Genomic DNA, 23,636 nt, shown 5'->3' with positions numbered 1-23,636 from the left:
TGCGTATTTTCTTTTAAACTGTACTCTGATCATTTTTATTTTATTTACAACTTTGAAAAAAAAATTTTTTTACAGTGTAAGTCTGGAAAAGGCACTCTTCTCCCCTCCAGGTTTAGCTCTTTCCATGGTCAGCATGTTTTTTAGAATATAATACAATAAATCCAAACAATATGTATATTATTTTAAGAAAAATGTATAATAGTGCTATTTATATGCAAGATAAAGAAAAAAATGAATATAAATATATCTTGTTAATGTATTCTTCAGATAATTAAATACTTACCAAGGTGATAAACTTGGTAAATTAATCAGTGATTAATATTCAGATTTTTAAAGGTGTAATTCTGAAGAACAATATAATCATTAAAGGGTTAGTTCACCCAAAAATGAAATTAATGTCATTAATTACTCACCCTCAATGCGTTCCACACCCGTAAGACTTTCGTTCATCTTCAGAACATAAATTAAGATATTTTTGTTGATATCCGATGGCTGGCCTGCATAACAATGACATTTCCTCTCTCAAGATCCATTAATGTACTAAAAACATTTAAATCAGTTCATGTGAGTACAGTGGTTCAATATTAATATTATAAAGCGATGGGAATATTTTTGGTGCGCCAAAAAACACAAAATAACAACTTATTTAGTGATGGCCGATTTCAAAACACTGCTTCATGAAGCCTCGGAGCATAATGAATGCATGTCGTAATCAGCGGTTTGGAAGCGCCAAAGTCACGTGATTTCAGCCATTTGGCGGTTTGACACGCGATCCGAACCGCTGATTCGACACACTGATTCATAACGCTCCGAAGCTTCATGAAACAGTGTTTTGAAATCGGCCATCACTATATAAGTCATTATTTTGTTTTTTGGAGCACCGAAAATATTCTCGTCGCTTTATAATATTAATATTGAACCACTGTACTCACATGAACTGATTTAAATATGTGTTTAGTACATTAATGGATCTTGAGAGAGTAAATGCTGGCTATGGATGCCTCACGGAGCCATCGGATTTCAACAAAAATATCTTAATTTGCGTTCCGAAGATGAACGAAGGCGTACGGGTGTGGAACGGCTTTTTTGGGTGAACTAACCCTTTAATATAACTCTGAAGACACCTACATTTTCATCCTAACATTATAGAGAAATAATTAAATATACATTTTTGTTGTAGCATTATATAGAAATATTTCTCTTCTGAACTATCAGATCATTTATATTAAACATTATAGGCAAACAAAACTTTCTTTGTTCTCTGCTTCATTTATCACATTCACAACATTAGCCATTACAGCAGTTCAATAATAAAACGAAATAAACTTCACTTTAATTCTTGAAACCTTTCAAGCAATTTCACCACCATATTCGAGATTTTTCTTGCTCTTTCAGAGACAAAGATTTAAATTCAGCACTGGATTAACGCTTCATCGTCACACTCCTTATCAGCACGTATTCCACGAATCCATTCCATTCATATTCTCGAGTGACCAGCCAATCAAAGGCCATAGCGTAAACAGCTTTGAACCAATCAGAGAGCGGTGCTCCTCCGTTGCCTCGGCAACTTTTATGACGTCGCTAGTGTATCCCCGCCCATCAGTGTGTGTGTGTTCGAATTGCTAGGAGGACGCTCGCTCGCAGCCATTACATTACACTGTATCCGAGCTGAGCGCAACGCGGATTAAGGCTTTAGACTATTACTCGCTCATTTTCTTTGTTTAAACCCCAGCTTTATTAAACTCAAATTGTACTTCAAAGACAATACAATTGTCTATTTTCCAAACAGTCGTATATGTAAATATAGGCAGCGTTGCGTCGACGTGCGACGCGCCGCATTCCCAGGCATCTGACTCACTGGAGACACGAGAAAACTGCCTTTTCCACTTGTTCCTCATTTTAACGCCTTTATTTCGTTACCAAGAAGATTTAGACTTGAAGAGACTCGCTTCGATTTAGATGGCAAGCTTCCCAGATTTTGTCAACGAAAATGAAATAGGTGAGTTTTTTATATTTCTCGCAGCTGCTTTCAATGGGGGAGGGTCTTCATTTCTTAGTTCCTTCTTTTAAACGCGTGTATTACCTATTTACATTTGTGCAGCTATGAACTGAGTAACGTTACTACTCTTCAGTGTTTGTGTCGTGTCTATATATCATATTAATGATAGAACTCAAACAAACGCGTGCTTCATAATATGTGACGGTTAAACTTTGACGGTTATTTTGAATATTTAACGATAGTTGTTATGCTCGTGCTTTCTTGAGCCCCACCTTCACACCCAGATTGCTTCGACAGACACCCTCCCCCACCGCCAGACCCTCTCTGAATGACTCACCACACCAGTGATTCAACCATGTGAACCACACGTTTACGCTTTCTGTTAATTAAATAAACTTAAAATGTCAGGAGAAATAACAACTGTTTGTTACTAGTGTTGTTTTTTAAAATTCTAATATCCACGGCGTATTCAAATAGTGACTAGTATCTATTCAGTTAGTCACTAGTCATGAGGTAACGTTACTTGTAGTTGCTTGTCACTATCCTAGTAACTTAGTTTCATCCTAGTTTCATTGTTGGTGGTAACAAAATGCTAATTGTTTTGTCATTGAATTCTGCAGGATTTGTGGTTTAGACATTAAATAACGTTATGCATTCAAATTGTTACATATTCGCTATTGTAGTAACGTTACTATTGAAATGTAACTATTGGATTGCTTATTGGCTATTTAAAAATAAATGCTAGTAATACATAAAACATAAATGCTTCTCAATATTACTTTTATTTGCGTAAAAACAGTCTCTATTTTTAAGTATAATTTAAGTTGATTTAAAGGGATTGTTCACCAAAAAATGAAAATTCTGTAATTTATGTTGACTGTCTTTCTTCTGTGGAAAATAAAAAGATATTTTGCAAAAAAAAAAAAAAAAAAGTCCATACATTGGAAGTCAATGGTAACCAAAACAGGATACAATCATATCTTCTTTTGAAAGTCATGCAAGTTTGGAACGAGACACGGGTAAGTAAATTATGAGAGAATTTTATGTTTTTGGGTGAACTATCCATTTAATGTGCTAAAGTAGGTGAAAATGCAAACTCAATGACGGCTATGAATTCATAAATGCATTTGCTGTAACTTTTTGTCTGCCAACTAGTTAAACATTTAGTTTTATAAAAAGTTTTAAAGGTTTAAAATGTGCTTTCTGTCGCAACAGGTAAAGCTAAGTTCATCGGGGAACTCATACCTCCAGTTGCTCCCTTTGACCAGAAGTCTGGACGGGAGACTTGGACTGTAGCTTTTGCACCTGATGGTTCCTACTTTGCTTGGTCTCAAGGGCATCGAATTGTGAGACTTGTACCATGGAAAAAATGCTTAGCCAGCTTGTGAGTATACACACTGATCTCTTTGTTTCCCACTTTGGTGAATTGTTACAGTACAGCTTGTGTGTTGATGGCCTGACAAAGGCAGTCTACGCGTGTGCTGGTTATCTAGTCTGGCCCTTTGGGCTTTCACATGGTGGCTGCGCCACAGTGGTGCCCAGTGTTTGGGCTTGTTTAGCATTCAGCGGCACAGCATAGGGCACCAGTCATCATATCACCTTACCCTGTGGATTTAGAGAACACTGTGTTGAGCGTGCAGCCCTGCCAACCAGCCATTGTCCTGCTCTGAATGTGAAGTCCTCATTATGAGGTTCACATCATTGCCCTTTGGCTGCATGCCTTGAACTGAGCAACTTTCTTGGCTGTTTGTTTACTTTCCTCTTTGCCAATATAAATAGAGTTGGATCAAAAATGAACCATCCGACTTTTCTTTCCACAGTCAGTATATTAAATGTTATTCTGGGTTTCTGTTAAAAAAAAAAAAAAATCTTGTGGTTTTATTACAGAATTTATTGACATGCTCATGCTAGAAGCCTTCATAAAAACACCAAAAATATCATTGCAACATGAACCATACAGGCAGCAGGGTAAAACTTTAACAGAGAATTTACAATAGTTGGGAGTAAAACAAACAGTTTCTACATGTTGTTCATAAAAAAGAGAAGCATGGTATTGTAAAACTATCTTCAGTCAATGTACATTAAAGTGTAGTAACTTTTATTAGTAGTTGTACACACAAGACATGTGGCAGCTCTTAAAAAAATAATTTAGTTAGGAATGGTTATTCTGAACCAGAATAAATCAAAAATAATCAGGAAAAATACATTCGCAGTCAGGGTTGTTATAGTCTACTCAAACCATAAAAAATAAAATAAATGTTATCTGAAATAAAATTTAAACTTAATAATTTGGCTAGTTGCCAAGGCAACATTGTTTGTTTTTATTTAGTTTAACTTGATGCACTAAAAATGAATAAAAACATGCGGGGTTTGTCATTTTTGAGTGAACTGTTCCTTTAATGCTAAAGCAGAAGTAAGCCAATATGTCATTAAAAGCTTGAGCGGACACGTGGCAGGCATTATCTTTTTTAGTTCTGCAGCGCCTGCTTTGTGTTCAAACAATAACCTCTTGTAATGATTCCAGAACCTCACACTTGATGAGTTTCATGAACAAGAGCTTGTAGAATTGGGCAAGCGACGTTAAATGGGTCAGAGTTGATGCAACACTTCTGTAATCTCTTAGGCTGGTAGTTTACTTAGTGTTCAAATATTCCAAAAAGTTATAATGTTCAGCTTATTTCAACAGAAGGACTAGATAACCTTTTTAAGAAGTACAACAACAACAACAACTTGCTGTTCTTAATTTATCAAAGAGAATTTTACATCAAGTTTACATCAAGCAGAGGAAACATGATTCTCATACCAACACACCGCAATAAATTTTGTCTTCTTTCCCTCAACCTAGTTCTGTAAGGAAGGAAGATCGGTCGAGCGCTGCAGGACCTCAACGACTCTCCCGGCAGAACAGTGAGGGCAGTCTGCTGCCAGGCGAGCCCAGAGAGCACACCATCGACTGTGGTGACATTGTGTGGGGCCTGGCATTCGGCTCTTCTGTTCCCGAAAAGCAGAGTCGCTGCGTTAATATCGAATGGCACCGGTTCAAGTTCGGCCAGGACCAGCTTCTGCTTGCCACCGGCCTCAACAATGGCCGCATCAAAATCTGGGACGTCTATACAGGTGAGGGTCCACTTGGGGTCTCAGACTCAAGCATCACAGACTAATCTAGTGTGTTAAAGGGTTAGTTCACCCAAAAATGAAAATTCTATCATTAATTACTCACCCTCATATTGTTCCAAATCCGTAAGACCTTCATTCATCTTCGGAACATAAATTAAGATATTTTTGGTAAAATCCGAGAGCTCTCTGACTCCTCCATAGACAGCGATTTAATTAGTACCTTTTTGGACCTTGAACAGTGGTAAAGACATCGTTAAATTAGTCCACAGGTTCAACCTTAATTTATGAAGCGACGAGAATACTTTTTGTGCACCAAAACAAAAATAACGACTTTATTCAACAATCTCTTCTCTTCCATGTCAGTCTCCTACGCTGTTGACGTAGTGAACGCAGTGCACCGCTTCCAGGTTCTACGTCATAATGCCGACTTGTTATTGGCCAGCTCCTGCGTCAGCATCACATGCATGCGTCGTGCTGCTCATGTGTACAGCGTCGGCCAATACTGAGCCGGCTTTCAGATGTAAACACGGAAGAACTGCACTGCGTTCACAACGTCAACTGCGTAGGAGACTGACAGGGGAGAGAAGAGATTGTTGAATGAAGTCGTTATTTTTTTGTTTTTGCGCACAAAAAGTATTGTCATCCCTCTGTAAAATTAAGGTTGAACCACTGTATTCACATGGACTATTTTAACGATATCTTCTGGGCCTTAACAGTGGTAATTAAATTGCTGTCTATGGACGAGAATATACCTCTCGGATTTCATCAAAAATATCTTAATTGTGTTCCAAAGATGAACGAAGGTCTTACGGGTGCGGAACGACATGAAGGTGAGTAATTAATGGCAGAATTGTCATTTTTGGGTGAACTAACCCTTTAATTAGTTTAAGCAACTGGAACATTAGTGTAAGCAAAGACTATAGAATAACACGAGACGCGTCTCTTTAAATGGGAGAAAGTGCAACGCGCAATACAAGTCAGAATAAGTCCCGCCTTCTAAATAAGAGCCAATCGCCGATTGGTAAAGTCATCGCGAAACAAGAGACGCACATTTAGGACTGCGCATGCACATTAGCTTGATACAGCCGAAAAAAATAACGTTTTTTTTTTTTTTTTTGTCATGTTTCGAGCATTTGGCTAATTTCAGACTAAATTTATGAGACTGTTGTTGTCAGATTTCATTGGTGATTTCAAATATGAAATTTAATCGATAGCTTGGCAAACAGTTTTGGAGAATTTGATGTTTCCCCATTCAAAGAGATAGGAGCTGCACTTGAATGCCCGAGAAGTGTTTCAAAGATGGCGCTGAGTGAAATGACTTGTCTTAAAGGGACTTTGGTATTAGTGAGGTTGCAGGTCATATGACATTACCCTTTGACCAGGTGACACTTTATACATAATCCTAACAATTAATATTATTAAACAGAGGTAGGTTAATGTGTATATTCATTGTTTTTTTGTTTTTTTTTGTTGTTTTTTACTTTTTACTTTTCTGTGCTATTGATAAAAATCACACTCCAACCATGCTGTCCTCTCTTAACACTTCTCTGTGCCCACTTCCTGTTTTTCATTTTCCCAGCAGATGCGTGTGCGCGCACATGTGTAAGAGAGAGGGGAGGTGGTGGTTATATAAGGTGTTGACATGATCTTTTAGATCTACCTTTTTGTCATTTTGACCTAATCTTATTCATACTTCCTATCAATGTTTTCAAAATGTCTTGTGTACACCTACTGACACTTTTTTTTTTTTTTTTTTTTTTTTTTGTGTGTGTGTGTGTGTATTTTTATGTAGTATTAAATTTATTACATATTTGCTCAACCTTTGAGGTGTGCTCTCCCTTTCACAATACATCTCTCTACCTTTGAACTGCTTCGCCATTCATTCCTTGGCCACTGAGGTTCTGCTTTTCTGATCAGGTTTCACAGTTCTAATGATCATAACATGTAAATCTGCTATCGGAGAGCCTAAAACTGAGAGGTAGTTGTTGACTTCAGAAAAAACTGGCAGCTCTTCAGAGTTATATAATTAATTTTCACTCGGCTACAAAAATGTATTAATAGGTGGGCAGGTCCTGTACAGACATCGCCATTGGTTGCTCTGAGGGGATAGAGATGTTTTCTTCACTGGATGACTCCACCTCCCTTCTAACTAAAACCGCAACGCAATAAATTTACCCAGCAGACTTGTTCTTTTTTTTTTTTTTTTTCTCCCTTCTAAAAACATTCTGGAAATCTGATAGCTGTGTATTGTACAGTATCTCGACAGGATTTGTGCCATATATACCTGTCTTTCACAGCGCTAAGTAAAAACCGCAACGCAATAAATTTACCCAGCAGACTTGTTCTTTTCAGGGTGTGAGACACTTATATATATATACCCGTCATTCACAGCGCTAAGTGAATGTATGTTATCACGTTTGACAGGTTGTAAATAGGCCCTGTTCCTAAGCCCCAATTATATTTCCAGAAATGCGTTAAAGATTTTTATTTTGTCACTGTAGGTGCAACTAATTGTAGGGATTTAATGTGGATTAGCCTGTGTTGGTGTTGGTGATTGTACTTCCATATGTCTCGGGGCAATTCAACACCGCTCATAAAGAAAGGGCTTACTGAGGTGTATAACTTACATTATTTCTGAGACGCCTTAGCAAATGCCTTTTTGACATCTGCTTAATAAGTGTAAAGCAACAAATGTAATCCTTCGCTTTTTATATTCCTAAGAAGACAAAAAAAAATCTAAAAAGTGTAGATCTCAAGATGTTGAATACTGATGCAACATTGACACAGTTTGAATCAATTAGCCTGGACTTTGTGCTGTAAACAGTGGTTTATCCTCAATCTTGTTTTCTTGTGTTCAGGAAAACTGTTGCTGAACCTTATGGACCACACAGACATTGTGCGGGACCTGACATTTGCTCCAGATGGGAGTTTAGTGCTGGTTTCTGCCTCAAGAGACAAGACGCTACGTGTGTGGGACCTCAAAGATGACGGTGAGGACCAAATGTTTCTTTTGTATGAGTAATTTGGCACATTGGAGTAATTTGTAATTTAAAAAAGGGGAAACTTTTTAAGTGCTTTACATATTAATATTAACAAGCTAAGGCTAGATAGTGTGTAACCCTAAACTGAAAAGTCTCTGCAGTAGAAGTCTCTGCACAGCGGCCTGCTTTTTTATTTTCATATCATCTCCATGGAGATCAACACACACGCTTGTTCAAGCCTCCACTCTAAGATTCTGGCACTTGGGGTAGGAAATCGTTGGAAAATATTTTGATGCCAAACCCAAAGGAATGTTTGCTGATATTTTCTTTCTTTCTTGCAAGATCCTAGGACAAACTTGCTTTTATAATAGGATCACATGAATCTTATTTATATGCTGGGTACTGTGAGATAAAAAGGAGCTCACTGTATTTGCAAACATTAAACACTGTTTTTTTTTTTTTTTTTTTTTTTTTTTTTTTTTACTAATCATGAAGGAATGTTGGCCAGAGTTCAGCTTAATTTCCTCTGGTCTCAAAGTGGTCACCATTGGGACTGTAGCTAAGAAATTTAGCTACTGGCTAAAGTATATTTGTTTTATTGTTCCCTGGGCATCAACATTCTTTTCAAGGGATAAATATTGAATTGACATGTAGGAAAGGATTTTAATAATTTTGAACTATTTTTCCGCAGTATTTGTGGGACGTTTATCTTTAAATGTTACAAAGTATTCTTAACATTCTCTTTTTGTGCTATGAAATTATTTGATAACCAACTTAAAAAATGAGAAAAACAGAAAACTAGCTAAAGCTATTGCTATACCATAAACAATTTAAATTGTTTGTCTAATAGGTAACATGGTGAAAGTACTTCGTGGTCATCAAAACTGGGTCTACTGCAGTGCTTTCTCCCCTGATTCATCGGTCCTTTGCTCTGTCGGCGCAGGCAAAGCGGTATGTTTTTCAGTTCTTTCCTCCTCTTTATTACCTGTTTGGTGTGTTTCTCTGTGTTAATAGTTCTGCTGTGATCAGTCAATGAGTGCTAAATGAACTTGTATATCTTCATAATGCTCAGTGCCATAACCTGCTTCTATAAACCCTACCTGTAGTTTTGGTTTCTGCTTTGTTGTTGTTGTTCAATTAAATGGGTGCCTGATTATTATGCACATGTAGATTGAAATGCAAAACGCTCATGATACTTCTCCACCCATAAAGATGCTTGATATTTCTATTATTACTATTAATAACATTCATGTACGATATACCAATCCTAAACTTTTAAACAGTGGTGTATTGGATGATAGTTGTCATGCTGGTTGCGTGTGAAAGCCCTTAAGGCACAACAAGCAAAGTTTTCCAGCCGTCAATAAGACGTCTCTGAAACCAGCTCCCGAGTCTTTCTGGAACAGGCTAGAGTGGTTGAACTGTACGGTTGTGTGTTTCCATAAGTGTCTTGCTTTCCCTGTCCCAGGTGGTGGCAGAGCTCTGTGTTTGAGTGATTTTGAGGGAAGCGCCGCGCTGACATATAGAGCAGCCGGTGCGGACCACGCGGGGCACGGCTGCCATCGCGGCCCCCGTTGGACGCTCATGTGCCCGTGCCCACGCCCCAGGGGCTTCCATGCTCCTGCCCACAAGGGCTTCCTGTACGTAGGTTCTGCTCCATGTCTGTCTACCTCCCGCTGTCGCAGTTATCACTTCTTTTACCTTATCTCTCAGAAGAGTTGACTGTGAGATCCCCTTCCCCTCCAACCCCCTACTTCCCCTCCTTATTTCCTTTCCATCTCTTTATTCAGTAGCATTCCTGTCATCTCCACATTTACCCTGAAACAGGAGCTCTAGGCTGTCAGCTGTATGTGTACACAAGCCAGCCAGTAGAGTCCCTTCCTACTCATTAGTGCCTTTGTTAACTGAACTCACTACACCCTTGAGTCGCAACACTCGGCCGCTGGTCAATGTTTCTGTACGTAACGCACTCTTTTGTAATGGGGTTAATAGTTGAGGTGGGAATTGGGAGCATTTTTTTGCATGTGTGAGCAATGAAAGGGCTCCTTGTGCTTAACGGACTGCCTGCAAATCGATAATGTCAGTCTAATGTGGAATTACTCTGATCTGGAAAACAGGTTATGCAGATTTATCCTTCCCTGTTGCGTCATGCGTGAAGCCACCAGAAGTAAGACCTGTGGGCACTTTCCATGCTGGTTGCATTTGCTATTTGAAAGCGCATTTTGTTTTCCATTTGTAAATAACCTAATTTATCGTGTTCTCAAAGCAGAGTCTGTTTCAGTGATGACGACCCAAGAGCTTTAGCAAACACAAACATGGATTTTATCATTTATAAGGTACCACTCAATAATAGTGGCATTTATTTCTCCTACAGTAGATAAAATTGCACTAGTACAACTTCTAAACAATGATGTAATGTTTCTTCCATGTGCAAGATATCTGGCTTGGCTTAGTCTTGAATGCTGGCAGTAGTCATGCACCCTGAAGCCCTTTCATCTCACATTGCAAAGTTAGAGAAAATGGTAAATTAGCCTTGTGTACGCACCGTTGTAGTTTCTCCACCAACACCAAAATGTTTAAATTGCAAATAGCTTTTGAATAAATATGTACACTTTTGCTCAAGTGCAATGTCTGTAGTTTATGAAAAATACAGAATGTTTCCTTAATATTAGTAAAACCACACAGGAAGCTTGACTACTTGGCATTCAGAAATACACTGTTAAGGTGTGGACACATTACCAAAAAAGATTGATTTATCTATTGTCAAATCAAGCAGCTTTCCATTACCGTTGTTTCTGAACTTGTTGGCGAGGAAATCTTTCGCCCTCACTTGATTCCTGATTGCATGGAATTCCTGTTGAAATGACTAGATTTCATTCATGAAAATGTGCCGACAGCTTGTGATCGCACCTTTACACTTTCTAAAATAATTTAAAAACAAAACAAAAATTGTGCTGGAGCAAAATTAGCACTAGAAAGTTAGAAGTACTAGAAACTCATGGTTGATTCATTAGCAGAGTTTGCAGTTGTGACGTGTGTGTGTGTGTATTGTGTGTTTGCCAAAGGCGTCAACCTTTTGGCCATCAAATGTTCTCTTCTCTTGCAGTATCTGTGTCTCTTCGTAGGCCTCCGCCGGCACGGTGCAAGCCTATTGTAAACTCAAGTGAACTAAAACTGAAAGGGGATGCCAGTGGAGTAACATTATGTTACCTTAAGTTACTACTTATTTGTATTTTTTTTTTTTTTTTAATTTTCACATTATGTAGTAATTCTTGAAAAAATGTTTTAATAAATATAATGTTAAATATGTACCCTGTAGTATTTCAGTGCACATTTGTAGCTTGCATTTTAATTTTGAAAAATTGAGCAGTGATGTAAATAATTTAAAATCTTGCTAGAGATTGACATTTGTGCTTTTTTGTGCAACTAAGCCTTGCTGTTTCATTGGCATGTGCTACTACTTTTTTCTGGGTTTGGTTTGTAGCGCTTAAATGACACTGAGCACATTTTGATCTTGCTGTTTATTTGAATTAATTCTTTGTTTGGAATTATTTGTCTCTGATCTGAATGGAAAAACACAGTAGGCTATAACATGTGTTTCTTGCATTCCAGGTCTTCCTGTGGGACATGGATAAGTACACTTTGATCCGAAAGCTGGAGGGCCATCATAATGACGTGGTGTCCTGCGAGTTCTCTCCTGACGGGGCCTTGCTGGCCACCGCCTCCTACGACACCCGTGTTATAGTGTGGGACCCTCATGCAGCCACTGTTCTGCTCGAGCTGGGGTACATGACTTGCTTCCCCCCTTTGCCTTACTATCTTTTGCTTGGTGTGGTCTTTTTCTTAAGCTCATGTTGTTTGACTGATCTCTTATCTTCCCTTCAGGCATCTTTTCCCTCCTCCCTCCCCCATATTTGCAGGAGGAGCAAATGATCGATGGGTTCGCTCCGTTGCCTTTTGTCACGATGGTCGGCACATTGCCAGCGTCACTGATGACAGGTAAGACGAAAATAGATGATGGTTCGCTTTGCAGTTAGTAGCCTGCATTAAGTAATAGGGGCTCAGGAAGGAGTGTGTTATTTGTAGCAGGGCCTCTTTCTGGGAAAGATCACATGCCTCTCATATGACATCCATTAATCACTATGAGGCGCCCAGTTTGCCTTCGCCGCGCCTCCTGCCGATTCTGGTTGGAGGCGTCTCTCTCATACTGAGAGAATGAAACCATTTGTGCTCGACAAAATGGCGGAGAAAAAAAATTAAATTACTTCATTTAATGATTTATTTTGTTTTTAGATACAAATGAAATTATACTACCGTTCTCTTATGCTCACCAAGGCTGCATGTATTTGAACAAAAATACAGTAAAAATAGTAATATTGTGAAATATTATTATAATAATAGCGGTTTATTCATTTCATTTTAAAATGTAATTTGTAATGTAATTTATTTAAATTTTTCAGGCTGGTGCGTTTCTGGAGCATCGATGGAAAGAGTCCTCAAGCCATCGCCCCTCTCACTAATGGCCTCTGTTGTGCCTTTTCTACTGACGGAAGTGTTTTAGCGGCTGGGTATGAATCTGTTATTCCACATTGGTGGATAGTGTTACTACATAAAGATCAAATCTGTATTTTGCCTTCTGTTTTGGGATGATGCCAAAAATAACTTTCATCACACTTTCTTGTATCTCGAACGATCCTTTATAAAAAAATAAATAAATGCAGCATATAAAATGAATTTTGATGAGTTGGCTGTCACACATGCAGGGTGCTAAATGCTCATACTTTTCTGCATGACAGCAATCCAATACAAAGTTTACTAAAACGGTAGAATGTTTCAATGGCAAGTTAAATACACCTAAATGCATTTGTCTTCTCAGGTCTCGTGATGGCAGTGTGCATTTCTGGGCTTCCCCACGCAGTATTGCGAGCCTCCAGCACCTGTGCCGTATGACCCTGCGGAGAGTCATGCCCACCCAGCAGGTTTATACGCTGCCCATTCCTTTCTCCATGCAAGACTACCTGGCCTACAAGACACTTTAACATGGAACGCAAACCACGGCACTCTGTGAAACCAATGACTTTTTTTTGTTTTGTTTTGTTTTTTGTTTTTTGAAAGATGACAAAAATCTTTTTTTTTTTTTTTTTTTTTTTTTCTGCTCATACAGACCCCCTGAAGTAGGTGAGGTCAGTTCTTTTTGTATTTATTTATTTTTTTTATTTCAAAAATTAACTTTTTCTAGTTGCAAGTATATTTCAGTACTTTTTGTTTATTCGTCTTTTTTTCTTTTTTTCTATGCCCATATCATGTAGTGGCCTTCACAGACAGCCTTAATATATTAGCGGACCACGTTTTGTCCTTTTGATTTGCAATTTTTTCCATCTGGCACAACTTGTATAGCACCTTAGAGTTGCTAAATGATGGGTGAAAGTGGTGCTTTCTTTGGCTCAGTTCAAGATATTCTTGCACTGAGTTTAAAGCGATGTGACGGAGGATTGTCTCCCAAATGTTCTGCAGTGTTTTCATTTTCCGTGCTGGCTATGAGAGGGATTGAAGGGAAGTGACAATGTGAAGGTGTGTATGAGTGCGTGCATGTGATAGACGAAACTGAGTTTGGTAGTTCAGGGACACAGGCAGTGCCTCCCCTTTACGTGCCTCTTTAGAGAAAATAAACTCATCCACACGCTTATGCTGCTTTAGTAATGGCCTTATGTTCATCGTCACAAACCTAAAACTACAGTAACGCATGGGCTAATTTGTTTCCTCCTGAAATTGTATATTTTTTAACTGTACAGAGATTTGTAAAGGCACGTTTTTGTTGAGTGTGTGTGTGTGTATATATATATATATATATATATATATATATATATATATATACACGTTTGTATAAATGTATATATGTAGCTCTAATTTTTTTCATGCTTCTCATCCTTCAATTTATAATACTTGTATTGAAAGTCTGCTGTACGTGGTCTTTTCTCTTGTGCGATGATGATGGTTTGTAGAGGAATGACGCAAAAGTTTGCTTTGAGGAGAGACTGCCTGCCAGTTTGATGAGATGTTACCTAACCAGCAGCGACACTGATGCCACATCCTTGATTTCTCATTCCAAACAAATTGCCACCAACTTCCATTTGATGCATCTGCTATTAATAAAATATGGCACTTTAAACCTGCTTGGGACACATTGTCTTCTCCTAACTATTATCTCTCCACTTAACTCACAGTCAAACCTCTTCTAGTGAATAGCCGTGTGTTTTAACAGGGAGCCAAAGTGTGATTTTTGTGGAGATGGTTTCGTGTGGGTCTCATCTACCTCTCATTTGGAGGAACTGGTCATGTTGAGGGTCGTAGATTATTGGATGTCCTGGAACAAAATGGAATGATTCCGTTTGTTTGTATATGCATGTGACCTCACCTGTCAAATTGATTGGTTTTATTTAAGAATGTGGGATTCAGAATGTGGCATTTTCATCTGGTCATGCAGTCAAACAGTCTTGGCAATAAAAATGTGTTAAAAAAGCTGATGCCAAAGATCCCCTTGGGTTCTTATTGATGTTATTGGCACAGTCGGTTTTCTCTTTCCCTCTCCGTCATTTATGGCTAAAACTTGAAAAGTCTTTGTCTTTTTTCTGCCTGGGTGTATGAAGAATGCTGATATTCGACAGATTGGGTTTCCTTTAGACAGCTTCCTATAAAATAAATGTAGAAAAGATACATAGATGCACTTCAGTGTACCAACTAAAGTTTTACAGTTTTACAGTTTTTTTTTTTTTTTAGAATACAGTGGTAGTAGTTCTCAATCATTTATGCATAGAGGAAACTAGTTAATTTGTCAATCTGTTTCAGACAGAATACCTAATGCTGTGTTTATCAGGAGCAAGTGAATTTGTCAACAAAAAGTCATTTACAAGAATGTAATTTTCTCTCTTATAGTTGGTGAGATTTTTGTTTGTTTGTTTTGATTGTTGTCGAAATAAAGTATTTTAAATCATTTTGTCTTGAAGCAGTTTTTAAAACATTTTTAATATTTAATGTTAAATATGTATTTAAATTATTTAAACTATGCATTTATAAAATTGAATCTTTTTATATTTTTTAAATTAATTTATTCCTGTGATGGCAAAGCAGAATTTTCAGCAGCCATTACTCCAGTCTTCATTATCGCATGATAATTTTTTTTATAGAAATCATTCTAAATACTGATTTTATGCTAAAGGAAAAAAATTGGTTGCACTTTATTTTACAGTACATGCACTTACATGTACTTACAGTGTACTTACCTAAGAAAGCACTGGGTAATATAAGGTAACTACATAACGTTAAGGTTAGGTTTAGGGGCAGGTTCAAGGTTAGTACCCAGTTATTGCAATTACTCTAATAAGAACATAGTATGTACATGGGGAACAGGACTAAAATAAAGTGCTACCAAAAATTCTTATCAATGTTAAAAACAGTTGTGCTGCCTAATATTTATGTGAAAACTTCAGGATTCTTTGAATAGGAAGCTTAAAAGAACAGCATTTACTTTTGCAACATTATAAACCATCTTTACTGACACTTTTTTAAAAAATTTAATATGAAAGTACTTTTAAAAATCCTATTTACACATATATAATAACCATATATATAAATAAATTGCAAATTATTCCAATATAAATTTTAAAAAAAAAAAATATATATATATATATATATATATATATATATATATATATATATATATATATATATATATATATATATAAACCAAAATTTATTCATTTTTGATATATTTTACTAGTGGGTGCAGGATACTATAGTTCATTTATGTAAGTGAGGATATCAAAATAATGTAAACTGTGACATATTATACCCAAAAATTCTTCATACAGTGAACTACCAGTAAAATTGATAATTTAGAACCAAAAACTATTCAGACACTTTGACCTGACATTTTTTGCTGAAGTGTTATCTGATATAATTAAGATTAATATTTTCTGACACAGTTTAACTCTGAGATCTTGTCATATTTTATTACCATTTTTTTAAACTATAGTGAATAAACTGTAATAATGAATGCAATGTTCAAGGTGTCTGAATAAATTTTGGTTTGACTGTATATAGTGGTATTATAAATGAAAATATGAATAAATTGATCTAGAAGCAAGTAGTTGGTAGCTCTCTGTTCAGTGGGACATTTGACCCAGTTGGTGACTGTACAAACAAAAATCACTGAGAGATTTCACAGCTGTGTTAATCTTCCCAGGCTCCTCATAACAACTCACTCCTCAAGAACACTTACAGAGAAGAGCATTCCAACCTTCAGCCCTTAGCAACTTAAAACTGCTACAGTTAGATATGTAATGATCTATTTTTGGTGACATATTTATTCAAAACAGGGCTTTTTTTAAAGAAATAATTTAATAATTGCTTGAGGTTACATTCCACAGAGTGTGGAAACCTACTGAGCAGCTTTTGTGTTTTTAGACTCTGTCCAAAAGGCATGAAAGGTCATTATCGGGTTTATTATTGACTAGCACCGGTAATGCTATTGGAGTTAAATATTAAAACCTACTGCCAACAAAACAGAAGCTTCAAAGGGACAAAATCATTACAGCACGTTTCTCATTCAACTCATTATGGCCTGGAATATGAAGTCAGATCAGTCTCAATATTTCCTTGTGTTTCTCAGGCTGTTTTGTGTATGTTGCAACCTCTCTAGAGTGACTCAACTTCCAGATGTTTCTGCAGCCTAAAGCATCCAGTCTTTTTAATGGCCTTGAGAAGGAAAAAATATTTCAAATTTTCTGTGATAAGAGTTTTGCTACAAGCATAAGAATGACTGATGCCACAGAATGAGGCATACTGACTCAAAATAAAGCAGTCCATTGAAAGCACAATGTGGACAGATACAGTCACTTCTATATCCTACAATCTAAGGAATTTAACCATTGCTATTTATAACCTTAAAGTGTAAAATGAGCAGATAAAATCAGGATTATGATACACAGCAGAGGTTTGCAGAGCTGCAAATCCTTTAGACAGCAACTGGATCATCAAGTCAAAACATACCACACCAGTATGATAGACAAATATAGATAAACTTACACCTATGTAGTTAATATTTATAAAGAATATTCAAATATTATTATTATATACAGTCACAATTTTTACATGACTGTAAAATACAGCGATCAGATAGATGTGTGCAGAAAATAAACCCTATATGTAACATTGCAATAAACAAATATGCAAGTTCCAATCTCATATAGGAAAATTCAGTTCAGTCATTCTAGAAAAAAAGATTGCGCGCGCCAAGGTCATTTTACGAGCACACTTCTCAATCGGTCAAAATCAAAGTCAATAGGACTACTATACCGCAAAGCAACCATTAATAAATTCCAGTCCGTAAATACTGTCAAAGTTCACTAGAATCGGCCACACGACGGTCAGAGAGAGCAGAGTGACCGTATCCTTTTACAGTCTGTGTACGCGCATTCCCACTGTGTCCAGATTGCTTCATCTGCTCCCCTGGGTCTCTCCTTCTGTGAGCTGCAGTCCGACTAGTGCGAGTAAAAATGTGACAGTGAGCGCGCGCTCTCTAGCTGCTGCTGCAGTCACTGCGGTCCTACTCAGCCTCATGAATTGAATGAATTCATTTCCATTCATGACAGCATGCAACAAATATTCCGTGGAGCGCTGCTTAAGCCAAACACATTTTACAGTGTGCTGCAAACCTGTAAAAAGTATTTAAAAAATAAATAAGAAATAAAATAAATTAATTAACCCTTTGATGCACAACATGGGTCAAAAATGACCCGGCTGAGTTTTTATTTTCTGTATTTTTGCAAGAAATTAATTTCATCATTCAGTATTCCAGGTATTCCTCAATTAACTTGTTTTTGATCATCACAAATCCTCATTTTAATTTTTTCTTTCTTACTTTTTTAATAAAAATCATTTTTGTATCACTACCCTTCTAATGCGCCTTCCATGGGTCAAAAATGACCCGTATTCATTTCCTATGTAATTTCAATAATGGTTGAGTGTTTCTTTGCTGAATCTTTAAAAGAAATGTATTTTATCATTCATTTATTCCAGGTATTCCTTAAATATCTTGTTTTTGATTGTAAAAAATCATTATGTTCATTTTTTCTTTCTTACTTTATAAACAAATATAGTTTTTGTATGTCTACATCAATTTTACGCACATGGGTCAAAAATGACCCGTATTCATTTCCTGTGTTATTTCAGTCATGACTGAGTGTTTCTTCGCTGAATCTTTGAAAGAAATGTATTTTGTCATTTATTTATTCCAGGTATTCCTTAAATATCTTGTTTTTGATTTTCTACAAATAATTATGTTTATTTTTTATAAACTTTATAAACAAACACAGTTTCTACATCAATTTTACACACGTGGGTCAAAAATGACCCATATAGAAATCTTTAATATTTGCAGATTTTTGCAAGTAGGAAGATATCTACTGCAGACAACTGTTCATCTGCCACACATTTCACATCTTAACAAGGCTACTTTTGTATATTTGATGGATGCAAGTCTTATTATATTTAATATATTAGGCTATATATTTCATCATTTTTAAATTTTTTGTCATAAGTCAATGCAATTGGTCACCCTTTAAATCTGTCAGTGTTCCTGAAAAGTAACAGTTTTGGACATATACAACATGGGTCTAAAGTGACCTGAATGAGTTATTTTCTATATTGCATATATTACAATAAATTAATTTCATCATTCTTTATTCCATCTATTACTCAATAAACAAATCCTTATTTTAATTTTTCCTTTGTTTTTGAATGATTTTTTTTTGTGTCATTACCATTCTAAAGGCCAAAGTATACTTCACTTTTGTATGCGTATGTGAGGGTCAGCATACAGATTTTTGTAACTTTTTATAATTTCCGCCAGATTTCTGTAACTGTGTATGTGCAACCTGCACATACACATTTAAATTGTGTTCGACTGTGTGCAAAGTATACTTTCAAGCTTTTTTTTACTGTGATGTCATCATCCACCTCAGTTCTGTTGAGGACCAGCCGCTAACACTCTAGGTAAAGACAATCAAAAGCACAAGAATATTTTCAAATACACTTATTATATATTTTCATTGTTGGACAGAAACCTTGTTCAAAACTGTTACTTTTCAGGAACACTGATAGATGTAAAAGGTGACCAGTAGCATTGGTTTATGACAAAAAATAAAGATTATGAAATATAATATATAGCCTATTATATGAAATATAATATGACTTTCATCCATCAAATATACAAAAGCAGCCATGTTGAGATGTGAAATGTGTGGCAGATGAACAGTTGTCTGCAGTAAATATGTTCCTACTTGCGAAAATTTGCAAAGGTTTCTATATGGGTCATTTTTTACCCATGTGTGTAAAATTGATGTAGAAATACAAAAGCTGTGTTTGTTTATAAAAAAAAGAAAGAAAAAATAAACACAATGATTTGTTAAAATCAAAAACAAGATATATATAGGAATACCTGGAATAAATAAATGATAAAATACATTTCTTTCAAAGATTCAGCAAATAAACTTTCAGTCATGACTGAAATACCATAGGAAATGAATACGGGTCATTTTTGACCCATGTGTGTAAAATTGATGTAGACAAACAAAAACTGTGTTTGTTTATAAAGTAAGAAAGAAAAAATGAACATAATGATTTTTGTCAATCAAAAACAAGATATTTAAGGAATACCTGGAATAAATGAAGATAAAATACATTTATTTTAAAGATTCAGCAAAGAAACACTCAACCGTTATTGAAATTACATAGGAAATGAATATGGGTCATTTTTGACCCATGTTGCGCATTAGAAGGGGTTTTCATAGCTTGTGCATCAAAGGGTTAAATAAAATAAAACATTTAGGGCCTACTTCAGTCATATATATATTTTACATATAGTAGGCCTAGTAATAGCAATGGATTACATGTAATCTGGATTACGTAATCAGATTACAAAAAACAAGTACTTGTAATTAGAGTAAACTACTTTTTAAAATACTCATAATCAGACTACAGTTACTTTTTTATGGATTACATGATTACAAATTAATAACACAATGGCAGTAAGTTGTTCACAATTCACTGATTATCCTAATTTTTCATTTTTTTAACCCTTATATTTTTTTTCATAATAAACCTGCCGCTTATATATGTTCGTGATTCTTTGAGTTTTTCTGGCAGTGAGGGGGAAATATAGATGAATATATAGATTAAATATATATGAAATATATATATGAAATAATAATAATAATATATGATGGAAATATTTGATGTAGCAGTGTTATTGCTGTAAATTTCATGTTTTTCAATATTTGTTTTTGTAATGTTGCTGTTTTATAAATTTTCTTAAAGGATTAGTTCACTTTCAAATTAAAATTTCCTGATAATTTACTCACCCCCATGTCATCCAAGATGTTCATGTCTTTCTTTCTTCAGTCGAAAAGAAACTTTTTTTCTTTAGTGCAGTTTTAGTGCAGCTTCAAAGCGTTCTACACGATCCCAGACGAGGAATAAGGGTCTTATCTAGAGAAACCATCACTCATTTTCTAAAAAAAAAAAAAAATTATATACGTTTTAACCATAAATGCTCATCTTGAATGCTTCTTCTTCTCTATTAGAATTCCGGCAGTGTAGACACTGCTAAGTGTATTACTGCCCTCCTCAGGTCAAAGTTCGAACTAATTGTTTTATACTTGCACTAGCATATTGTACATGACAATTTAGTTCAAACTTTGACCTGTGGAGGACAGTAATACACTGAAATGAGTGATGGTTTCTCTAGATAACACCCTTATTTCTCATCTGGGATCGTGTAGAACGCTTTGAAGCTGCACTGAAACTGTAATTTTGACCTTCGACCATTTGGAGGCCATTGAAGTCCACTATAAGGAGAATAATCCTGGAATGTTTTCATCAAAAACCTTCATTTCTTTTCAACTGACGAAAGAAAGACATGAACATCTTGGATGACATGGGGGTGAATAAATTATCAGGAAATTTTCATTTGAAAGTGAACTAATCCTTTAATTTTAAGTAAATATGTTTTAAAATCATAAGATGTGATTTTGTTTTATTCAGTGTTACTATCCGCAAACACTAACAGGTACAAAAACCCGATTCCAAAAATGTTTGGACACTGTACAAATTGTGAATAAAAACAGAATGCAGTGATGTGGAAGTTTCAAATTTCAATATTTTATTCAGAATACAACATAGATGACATATCAAATGTTTAAAATGAGAAAATGTATCATTTTAAGGGAAAAATAAGTTGATTTTAAATTTCATGGCATCAACACATCTCAAAAAAGTTGGGACAAGGCCATGTTTACCACTGTGTGGCATCCCCTCTTCTTTTTATAACAGTCTGAGGAGACAAGTTGCTCAAGTTTAGGAATAGGAATGTTGTCCCATTCTTGTCTAATACAATACTTTGTCGCATCTTCCTCTTTATGATGCGCCAAATGTTTTCTATGGGTGAAAGATCTGCACTGCAGGCTGGCCATTTCAGTACCCGGATCCTTCTTCTACGCAGCCATGATGTTGTAATTGATGCAGTATGTGGTCTGGCATTGTCATGTTGGAAAATGCAAGGTCTTCCCTGAAAGAGACGTTGTCTGCATGGTAGCATATGTTGTTCTAGAACTTGGATATACCTTTCAGCATTGATGGTGCCTTTCCAGATGTGTAAGCTGCCCATGCCACACGCACTCATGCAACCCCATACCATCAGAGATGCAGGCTTCTGAACTGAGCGCTAATAACAACTTGGGTTATCCTTGTCCTCTTTAGTCCGGATGAAATGGTGTCCCATTTTTCCAAAAAGAACTTCAAATTTTGATTTGTCTGACCACAGAACAGTTTTCCACTTTGCCATAGTCCATTTTAAATGAGCCTTGGCCCAGAGAAAACGCCTGCGCTTCTGGATCATGTTTAGATATGGCTTCTTTTTTGACCTATAGAGTTTTAGCCGGCAACGGCGAATGGCATGGTGGATTGTGTTCACCGACAATGTTTTCTGGAAGTATTCCTGAACCCATGTTGTGATTTCCATTACAGTAGCATTCCTGTATGTGATGCAGTGCCGTCTAAGGGCCCGAAGATCACGGGCATCCAGTATGGTTTTCCGGCCTTGACCCTTAGGCACAGAGATTGTTACTTATATGTACATTTAACTTTTCCGGCCTCTTATTGCTACCTGTCCCAACATTTTGGAATGTGAAGCTCTCATGAAATCCAAAATGAGCCAATATTTGGCGTGACATTTCAAAATGTCTCACTTTCAACATTTGATATGTTATCTATATTCTATTGTGAATAAAATATAAGTTTATGAGATTTGTAAATTATTGCATTCATTTTTTATTCACAATTTGGACAGTGTCCCAACTTTTTTGGAATCGGGTTTGTACATTAGTGTTAGTATTTTGAAGTATTAACTGTTCACACATTGCACTTTAAAAAGAATCTGTTGAGGATCTTGTTGGTGAATAGAATATATTTTTTGGAATATATTTTTTCTTTGTATCTGTCAAAATAGTACAAGATTAGCCTACAATATATGTGACATAAAATAAGGGTTAGCAGAAAAGTAATCTAAATGTAATCCAAAAGTAGTCAGATTACATTACCAAACATGTGTAATCTAAGAGATTATATTACTGATTACAAATTTTGTCATGAGTACCTGATTACAATTCATAAGTAATCTACCCAGCTCTGTGTAAGTAATTCTTGGAAAGAAAGTTCTTTGGTAAAACCCTATTACATGTAAGGTTGTAGCAATCATGCTGTCTACAGTTGAAAAATAAGTGCTGTGCATTTTTTAGCCTTCCTTCAATTGTCCTGACTTCCTGTGAACCAAATATTTTTCTGATTGTGAATCATTTCCTGCCTTACACCAGGACATATTCTGCGTAGATCACGTGAATTGTCTAAGGTGAAACCGAACTTTCTAGAACAAAGATCTTAAACTTCAACAGTGACATCAACAATATAATATAATGTACAGTTGTATAATGTTACAAAACGTTCAAGTAGTTTAGATTAAACTGTTTTTTTTTATTAAAAAATTACCTTCTTTGTCCATCAGGAGGCACTATATGCTAACTCTTATTCATTCACTGATATGCCTATTCAGGATCATCATTCAATTTGAAGTGAAAATGACTTTAAACAACAGCACTTGTCTTTACATTTTTGTTTGTTTGCTTTTTAAATGATTTGTTTAAAAGCATATTTACATTTCCCACTTCAAGTCTTGTGAATGTATTTCTTTAAACTGCTATCTGAGGTATTAAGCTATCAATTCACATCTGATAACAGAATTTGCAAACTGCTACCATTTATATAACCTTCTAATAATGTGCAGAGTCATATTTGAACAACTGTCTGTCCTCCACCTATGCATTTCACGGTATGTGAATATAATGACTGATAAAAAGAAAAACCAATGCTTACTAGGAATTGAGGGAGTGTCTGTTTAAGCCTCTCCATCGCTTCTATAAGCCTAACCT

The 23,636-nt window shown here is 36.0% G+C and overlaps 1 protein-coding gene across 1 annotated transcript; it reads left to right on the top strand.

The window, feature by feature from the left end:
* Positions 1 to 1,596: 1,596 nt before the first annotated feature.
* On the top strand, positions 1,597 to 15,088 carry wsb1 (WD repeat and SOCS box containing 1). The gene is made up of 9 exons (XM_048159725.1): positions 1,597 to 1,999; positions 3,215 to 3,383; positions 4,845 to 5,116; positions 7,975 to 8,106; positions 8,948 to 9,048; positions 11,710 to 11,882; positions 11,983 to 12,096; positions 12,558 to 12,665; positions 12,974 to 15,088. Exons 1-9 carry the CDS (start codon positions 1,960 to 1,962, stop codon positions 13,134 to 13,136), a joined length of 1,272 nt encoding a protein of 423 aa, XP_048015682.1. The 5' UTR covers positions 1,597 to 1,959; the 3' UTR covers positions 13,137 to 15,088.
* The last annotated feature ends 8,548 nt before the right edge of the window (positions 15,089 to 23,636 follow it).

The sequence above is a fragment of the Megalobrama amblycephala genome, linkage group LG16 (genome assembly GCF_018812025.1).
Source record: "Megalobrama amblycephala isolate DHTTF-2021 linkage group LG16, ASM1881202v1, whole genome shotgun sequence".
NCBI classification, from domain to species: domain Eukaryota; kingdom Metazoa; phylum Chordata; class Actinopteri; order Cypriniformes; family Xenocyprididae; genus Megalobrama; species Megalobrama amblycephala.
This window is presented reverse-complemented; position numbering and strand designations above follow the sequence as displayed.